The sequence below is a fragment of the Salmo salar genome, chromosome 03, assembly GCF_965601325.2.
Source record: "Salmo salar chromosome 03, fSalSal1, whole genome shotgun sequence".
Lineage (NCBI taxonomy): Eukaryota > Metazoa > Chordata > Actinopteri > Salmoniformes > Salmonidae > Salmo > Salmo salar.
The window spans coordinates 43,802,031-43,811,041 of NC_138293.1; the positions used below are offsets into that span (position 1 = coordinate 43,802,031).

General features: G+C 41.1%; 1 protein-coding gene across 1 annotated transcript in view; it reads left to right on the plus strand.

Annotated features, from left to right (window-relative positions):
• LOC106600512 (solute carrier family 71 member 1) overlaps positions 1 to 8,637 on the plus strand; it is a 32,135-nt gene extending 23,498 nt beyond the window's left edge. Inside the window, exons 8-12 of the mRNA XM_014191922.3 lie at positions 1,662 to 1,733; positions 1,874 to 1,986; positions 2,802 to 2,899; positions 4,102 to 4,268; positions 4,604 to 8,637. Coding sequence (XP_014047397.1) covers positions 1,662 to 1,733; positions 1,874 to 1,986; positions 2,802 to 2,899; positions 4,102 to 4,268; positions 4,604 to 4,816 — 663 coding nt within the window. The 3' untranslated portion in view covers positions 4,817 to 8,637. The remainder of the gene's footprint in view (positions 1 to 1,661; positions 1,734 to 1,873; positions 1,987 to 2,801; positions 2,900 to 4,101; positions 4,269 to 4,603) is intronic.
• Positions 8,638 to 9,011: the final 374 nt, after the last annotated feature.

A 9,011-nucleotide genomic window follows, 5' to 3' on the forward strand; every position in this document is an offset into this window, starting at 1 on the left:
AGCTGCCATATATATGTGTCATACATCATACATACATACATACATACATACATACATACATACATACATACATACATACATACATACATACATACATACATACATACATACATACAGTACCAGTCAAAAGTTTGGACACACCTACTCATTCAAGGGTTTTTATTTATTTTTACTATTTTCTACATTGTAGAATAATAGTGAAGACATCAAAACTATGAAATAACACACATGGAATCATGTAGTAACCAAAAAGGTGTTCAACAAATCAAAATATATTTGAGATTCTTTGACGTAGCCACTGTTTGCCTTGATGACAGCTTTGCACACTCTTGGCATTCTCTCAACCAGCTTCACCTGGTATGCTTTTGCAACAGTCATATGCTGAGCACTTGTTGGCTGCTTTTCCTTCACTCTGCGGTCCAACTCATCCCAAACCATCTCAATTGGGTTGAGATCGGATACATTAGTTTACATCCCTGTTAGTGAGCATTTCTCCTTTGCCAAGATAATCCATCCACCTGACAGGTGTGGCATATCAAGAAGCTGATTAAACAGTGTGATCATTACACAGGTGCACCTTGTGCTGGGGAAAATTAAAGGCCACAGATGTCTCAAGTTTTGAGGGAGAGTGCAATTGGCATGCTGACTGCAGGAATGTTCACCAGAGCTGTTGCCAGAGAAATGAATGTTCATTTCTCTACATTAAGTCGCCACCAATGTCGTTTTAGAGAATTTGGCAGTACGTCCAACCGGCCTCACAAACTCAGACCACCTGTAATCAAGCCACCCCAGACAGCTGATGAAACTGTGGGTTTGCACGACTGAAGAATTTCTGTACAAACTGTCAGAAAGGGAAGCTCATCTGTGTGCTTGTCGTCCTCATCAGGGTCTTGACCTGACTACAGTTAGGCGTGTAACTGACTTCAGTGGGTAAATGCTCACCTTCGATGACCACTGGCATGCAGGAGAAGTGTGCTCTTTACGGATGAATCCCGGTTTCAACTGTACCGGGCAGATGGCAGACAGCGTTTATGGCATTGTGTGGGCGAACGATTTGCTGATGTCAACATTGAACAGAGGGGCCCCATGGTGGCGGTGGGATTGTGGTATGGACCGGCATAAGCTAAGGACAACAAACACAATTACATTTTATCGATGGCAATTTGAATGCACAGACATACCGTGACGAGATACTGAGGCCCATTGTAGTGCCATTCATCCGTCGCTGTCACCAGCATGATAATGTACAGTCCCATGTCATACACATCGATCCAGAGCATCCCAAACATGCTCTATGGATGAAATGTCTGAGTATGCAGGCCATGGAAGAACTGGCACATTTTGACTCTTTTGTTGTCCCCAGCACAAGGTGCAGCTGTGTAATGATCATGCTGTTTAATCAGCTCCTTGATATGCAACACCTGTCAGATGGATGGATTATTTTAGCAAAGGAGAAATGCTCACTAACAGGGATGTAAACAAATTTGCACACACAATTTGAGAGAAATAAGCTTTTTGTGCGTTTTTGGCATTTTTGTGACATTTTTGGCATCTTTTATTTCAGCTCATGAAGCATAGGACCAACACTTTACATGTTGCGTTTTATATTTTTGTTCAGTGTATATACTGTATGTCTCCTCTAAACTGTATATTCTCCCCAGGTGATAAGGTTCAGGTCAGAGACAGTTGCAGCCTTCATCGCTGTGGTGGGCATCCTCTCTATTGTGGCTCAGGTTGGTGACCTTTGATACTTGTTATACAGTTTTCTTTAACTTAGGTTGTGATGTCTTTTCGGAAGTCCTAGAGTTGTTGACATATCTGTAATAAATAAATAAATTGATCGATTGATTACCTGCTGTGTTCTCTGTGTCAGACGGTGGTTCTCGGGATCCTGATGCGCTCCATAGGGAATAAGAACACCATCCTACTGGGCCTGGGCTTCCAGATATTACAGCTGGCCTGGTACGGCTTCGGATCACAACCATGGTCAGTACCAACTACCTTTTAATGTACTGTCCCTATTACTAATCTTGACCCAGTCCTTACCCTAACATACTGGTCACAATAACCCCTTTAAGCACCACTTTTTGTGGAGCAGTCAGCAAACGGTGAGTAGACATTGCTTTCTTTTCTTCTAATCAACTCGAAATGAAATGGGAATACAATTTTTATGAGTTGACAAAGTATATTGTGTCGCATTAAACGGCACTATCCTGTCAGGCCATTAGAGCGCAGCAAAACACCAACAACAATACAGTTCACTGACCAGAGCATTGTATCTAGTGTATCCCAATGATCCACAGCACTGAACAGGTCACACTGCGAGGATCCTTTATCATGGGGTCAGCAGAGGACAGTTGATTTGACTTTATTGTTCTGGCTTTAACACTAATCTACTGTTAGTGGTTTGAACCAGGGGACTGAGCGGACAGGGGAGAGAAAGTAATCCTGATGCAGTCCTGATGCTCTGAATGTTGTCTTATGACGGTTACTGTTGTTAGTGTTGACTCTGATAGATGCATTGAAGAGATGTTGAATACAGGCCAGATTAGTCCTGTCTCTGTGATATCGGTCTGTGAGGAGGATTTCCATGTTTCCACCTCCTGACTGTATGATCTTTTCAGTGTACTGTGTGTGTACAGTCTGATTTGTTGCCTGCTGCTTCCTCTCCAGAGTTGGAAAAAATGTGTTTCTCGTCGCACACACACACACACACACACGTGCAAATGGTCGGGAAAATGGAGTTGTGGTTTCTCTCTCTCTCTCTCTCTCTCTCTCTCTCTCTCTCTCTCCCCCGTTAGGATGATGTGGGCAGCAGGAGCGGTAGCGGCCATGTCTAGCATCACCTTCCCAGCTATTAGTGCCATCGTGTCTCGCAACGCAGACTCAGACCAGCAGGGTGAGCTACTACTACCACATACCAATATAAGGCTGCCCTAATCAGAAATTGTCCCCCTCTTTTTCAGATCTTAAATGTTTGTCTATATAATGTACAATGCTTAGTATAAGCTACCTGCTCTAAAGATTTCAACCCCAATAGTGAGCTTATAAATGGTTTCTGAAGCGTTCATCTAGTTCTTGTGAAGGCGTTATGAATGCCCTATAAAGCCTTTGGGTCTATTGCAACCATCGATGGCCACCAGATTATCGCCAGCAGATCTCTCGTTAAACCGTCAATATGAGCTAAATTCACCTGCACTGCTTATCTCAATTGCAATCTTTATTGGTCACCTCATTACCGCTCTCTGTTACCTTAATCCTGCTTGCTACTGTATCAAGTATCTTTCAAAGAATTTCGCCCTCTGGTGGGTATTATCATCGGAAACAACTTAATCCTACTTTTTGAGCGGACTAAGGGCGATTTTATCTATTTGACAATCATTCCGTATAACTGAAATAAAGTAGGTTTATTTCCTTGTTTACTGTGGCAATTTACGAATGGAAAACTGTTGATCTAGCCTACTCTTATTAGTTTTGTAATTTATCCATTACATTTTTTTATTTTACCTTTTATTTAACTAGGCAAGTCAGAACCAATTCTTATTTTCATTGACGGCCTAGAAACAGTGGCCTAGAAACAGTTCGAACGACAGATTTTTACCTTGTCAGCTCGGGGATTCGATCTTGCAACCTTTCGGTTACTAGCCCAACGCTCTAACCACTAGGCTACCCAGACAACTGTCTTTAAAGTAAAAATGTGTGGTATGGTCAGTACTTATCAAGATTGGGTGTAAAATATCCCTGGACTGTCCATATTTCAAATGTGTAACTAAATCAAGTCAATCGTGATTAAGTTAGGCCTTTATAATCTATATTTTTTTATGAAAATTGAAAATGTAACCTAGAAGCAGCTGTCTGTTATTATAATCACTTGACCCTCAACTGAACTGCTGGTTTATCCTTGAGGGTTTTTGGTTGAAATCAAGTTTGCTTTAACATGCAGGTTCATGTAATCTCCCGTTTTAGTAGCATTTTAAGTAAACCAGCGTTATCACGATGGTACATGCAAAGTTCAGCTTGTTCATTGCAATGGACCACCTTAATTTGTAGTATGTTTACTGTGTTCGATCATTGTGTAACCTCTTCATTGTCCGTCTCTAGGCGTGGTCCAGGGGATGATAACAGGTATCCGTGGTCTGTGTAACGGTCTGGGCCCAGCATTCTATGGTTTCATCTTCTATCTGTTCCACATGGAGCTGACAGATGTGGACGCAGTAGACAGCCCTGGGAAAGAACCCAAACCCAAAATGGCCAACCCCACAGACGAGGTGAGACCAGTGACGACAGGACACATACACACTCGCTCACTCAGCCAACTCCACGGACAATGTGAGACCAGGAAGGACAGGACTAAGATAGATAACCGTCTTTTGAGAGAGAGACACACACACAACCCTAATTCACACAATAGGGCCAATACAAGTTGAGCTGTACTGGGCTGGCCTGGTTATCTATCCACCATATAATGGATGAAAGTTCAATGTAAAAAATAAAATTTCTGGGCCAGTGCAGTACAGATCAAGTTGGCCCTATAGTGTGAATAAAGCAACAAACTCACACATTTACTAACAATCACATATGTATTCTCTCTCTCCCTCCACAGAGATCCATCATCCCTGGCCCTCCCTTCCTGTTTGGGGCGTGCTCCGTACTACTCTCCTTGTTAGTAGCCCTCTTCATCCCAGAGCACAGTGGCCCAGGGGTCCGACCGGGAAGCTACAAGAAATACAGCAGTGTAGCCCAGAGCCACTCACACAGCCCTCCCAGTAGCGGGGCAGAGGGCAAGGAGCCACTACTGGACGACAGTTGTGTATAACACCAGCCCGACGGCATTAACACACTACACCTGCCCCCCTGAACAAACAAGTTAACCGTTACAAACAAACTGTTCTATATATATTCACACACTCTTGCACACACGTACCCAGATAAGGGAGTGGCTTCTTCTGAGAACCGAGAAGATGTGTGTGTGTGTGTCGGAGAACTTTGTGGGCTGTCCTCTGAAGTCTGAACACCTCAGTGTGGTGTAAGGAGTTCCCGAAGGCCCTGAGGGAGGGAGGAAGGAGATGAAGGGAAGAGAGATAGAGGATGGGTAGCGCTGGGGAGAGGTATGTGTTATGTTGGGAGAAACTTGGTTGAGCTGATCTCTGTCCTGAGCGAGTCCTGAGAAGCAGTAACAGGAAGAGGATAAAGGAGGATGTGATGTACAGGCTGCCATAGAGCCATAGAGCCACTTGGGCTCTGGTCAAAAGAAGTGCACAATGTAGGGAATATGGTGCCATTTGCGATTTAACCGATGATTCTATTTCCTTTGTAGGCAAGCAGCTCAATCTGTGGCAATAACCACAGTGTTCTTTGTCCGAAGAGAGTAAGTCAACAAAGTCAACAGTAGCCACAGCTCGAGCTCTACTCTAATGGCCAATTTACAAGCTAACAAACTTCTGTTGTGACTTGTCTGATTTTATGTCTTAATACGTAAGAACGGAAAGCATGTCTGCCTCAGTGTGTGTCTATAGCTGGGAGAGAAGCTACTGGATGCGTCCCAAATGGCACCCTATTCCCTTTATAGTGCACTACCTTTGACAAAATGTAGTGCACTATAAAGGAATTTGGGATGCAGACAATGTAGAACATCTTTAGATCAATCTAAGAGATGCTACCTATCCATTGAGACAGTGCAGGCTTAACCCTATAACGTTTTTATAGGACAGTTTCCTGAGAGAATTGTGTATGAGAGCGACCACTTTATTAGTCAGAAAGACGTTTTTCAATGTTTACCTATCTGCCATACATTAGCATAGCAGACAGACGGACAGAGTATGGTTTTGGGTTGTATTTTTTTCCTGTGTTCACACACTTAAGGCTAGTGGTGCTTCAAGTTTTTATTCCAGGGAAATATTGGTGATGTTGTCTTCATATTAATATATTACAACAACCTGTATGAAGACTGTTGTCTGACGTGGGTCTGTAATTGTTGCTATCACTCCTATTGGAGCTCACTAACAGGGATGTAAACACATTTGTGCAGAAAATTTGAGAGAAACAAGCTTTTTCTATATATGGAACATTTATGGGATCTTTTATTTCAGCTCATGAAACATTTTGTTTAGTGTATATGTACACTACCGTTCAAAAGTTTGGGGTCATTATGGAATATCTACATAGGCGTACAGAGGCCCATTATCAGCAACCATCGCTCCTGTGTTCCAATGGCACCTTGTGTTAGCTAATCTAAGTGTATAATTTTTAAAGGCTAATTGATCATTAGAAAACCCTTTTGCAGTTATGTTAGCACAGCTGAAAACTGTTGTTCTGATTAAAGAAGCAATACAACTGGCCTTCTTTAGACTAGTTGAGTATCTGGAGCATCAGCATTTGTGGCTTCAATTACAGGCTCAAAATGGCCAGAAACAAAAAACTTTCTTCTGAAACTCGTCAGTCTATTCTTGTTCTGAGAAATGAAGGCTATTCCATGTGAGAAATCGTCAAGAAACTGAAGATCTCGTACAACACCAGTCTCAACGTCAACAGTGAAACGGTGACTCCGGGATGCTGGCCTTCTAGCCAGAGTTGCAAAGGAAAAGCCATATCTCAGACTGGCCAACAAAAAGAAAAGATTGGAAAAAGAACACAAACACTGGACAGAGGAAGATTGGAAAAAAGTGTTATGGACAGACAAATCTAAGTTTGAGGTGTTCAGATCACAAAGAAGAACATTCGTGAGACGCAGAAAAAATGAAAAGCTGCTGGAGGAGTGCTTGACGCCATCTGTCAAGCATGGTGGAGGTCTGATGCTCTGGGGGTGCTTTGGTGGCGGTAAAGTGGGAGATTTCTACAGGGTAAAAGGGATCTTGAAGAAGGAAGGCTATCACTCCATTTTGCAACACCATGCCATACCCTGTGGACGGCGCTTAATTGGAACCAATTTCCTCCTACAACAGGACAATGGCCCAAAGCACGGCTCCAAACTATGCAAGAACTATTTAGGGAAGAAGCAGTCAGCTGGTATTCTGTCTATAATGGGGTGGCCAGCACAGTCACCGGATCTCAACCCTATTGAGCTTTTGTGGGAGCAGCTTGAAGTGCCCATCAAGCCAATCCAACTTGTGGGAGGTGCTTCAGGAAGGATGGGGTGAAATCTCTTCAGATTACCTCAACAAATCGACAACTAGAATGCCAAAGGTCTGCAAGGCTGTAATTGCTGCAAATGGAGGATTCTTTGATGAAAGCAAAGTTTGAAGTACACTTATTATTTCAATTAAAAATCATTATTTATAACCTTGTGAACGTCTTGACTATATTTCCTATTCATTTTGCAACTCATTTCATGTATGTTTGCATGGAAACAAGGACATTTCTAAGTGACCCCAAACTTTTGAACGGTAGTGTATATACAGTACCAGTTCAAGTCCGGACACACCTACTCATTCAAGGGTTTTTATTTGTACTATTTTGTACTGTTCTACATTGTGAAGACATCAAACTATGAAATGACACATATGGAATCATGAATTAACCAAAAAAAAGTGTTAGACAAATAAAAATAGATTTGAGATTCTTCAATGGTAGCCACCCTTTGCCTTGACAGCTTTGCACACTTTTGGCATTCTCTCAACCAGCTTCATGTGGTAGTCACCTGGAATGCATTTCGATTAACAGATGTGCCTTGTTAATTTCCTTCTTAATGGGTTTGAGCCAATCAGTTGTGTTGTGACAAGGTAGGGGTGGTATACAGAAGATGGCCCTATTTGGTAAAAGACAGGGCCATATTATTGCAACAGCTCGAATAAACAAAGAGAAATGACAGTCCATCATTACTTTAAGACATGAAGGTCAGTCAATCCAGAAAATGTCAAGAACTTTTAACGTTTCAAATATAAAATATAATTTGATTTGTTTAACAATTGTTTTGGTTACTACATGATTCCATATGTGTTATTTCATCGTTTTGATGTCTTCTATTATTCTACAATGTAGAAAATAGTAAAAATAAAGAAGAACTTGAATGAGTAGGTGTTTCCAAACTTTTGACTGGTACTGTATGTATTCACAAAGCATCTCAGAGTAGGAGTGCTGATCTACAAGATTGCAAATGTGGTATTTTGGATTTAGACTAAAACAAGTTAAAGGAATCTTAGGACATTTTTAGCTCCCTGTGTCTGTCCGTCTTTGATTCCAAAGGTGTTGCAGATACTACTGTAAATCTTTGCTGTTGTACTTTTGAAACAGTAGATTTTTTTTGTAAAGGATGCTCAAGTGCATTGAAATAACCAAATCACAAATGGAAATAGAACCAGTAGGTGTCAAAATGTTGGACATTTTATTGGGATTTCAATTTTGTCCCATTTTTGTAATTTACATTTTTTTGTGCCATATTTGATGTTAGTTTGTTTTAACTTGTTTGTGACTACTTTAACTCAGGTTTTGTTATTGTTTGTGACTACTTTTGTCTTAATTTTTTGGCTAAAAGTTTAAGTGCTATTTAAAATAGCTTTTAACACTTGGGCATTCCAATGTTTTTTTTTATTTGTGGATTTCTTCAACATTACATTTTGGGGATTTATTGAATGTTTGATTTAATAACAAGCTGTAATGTTTTTACTGAATTGTATAAATGACATCACTAGCATCATTGAACGTTCTGCGTTATACATGTTGTCGTTATGCCAACCAAACATATTGTTCATAATTTCAGCCTGGTTAGCAATAACCATGGTCAAAAGCCTTATGGGCCCTAGTCAAAAATAGTAAACTACATAGGGAATAGGGTGACATTTGAGACATAGACCAAATGTCTCTTAGAATGTATATTTAAGGCAATGCTCACAATACATCGGATCAACACATATTGGACCAACAACACACAAGGGCAGTATACCCAAAGACTAAGATCCTACATGAATTCAAACAATTCTGCACCAGCCCTAACACACAACACATGTACAGTTCCAACACACCGGCTTTTCAGTAAATGCACAAACATTCTTGTACTTACAATACATGTGTGTATG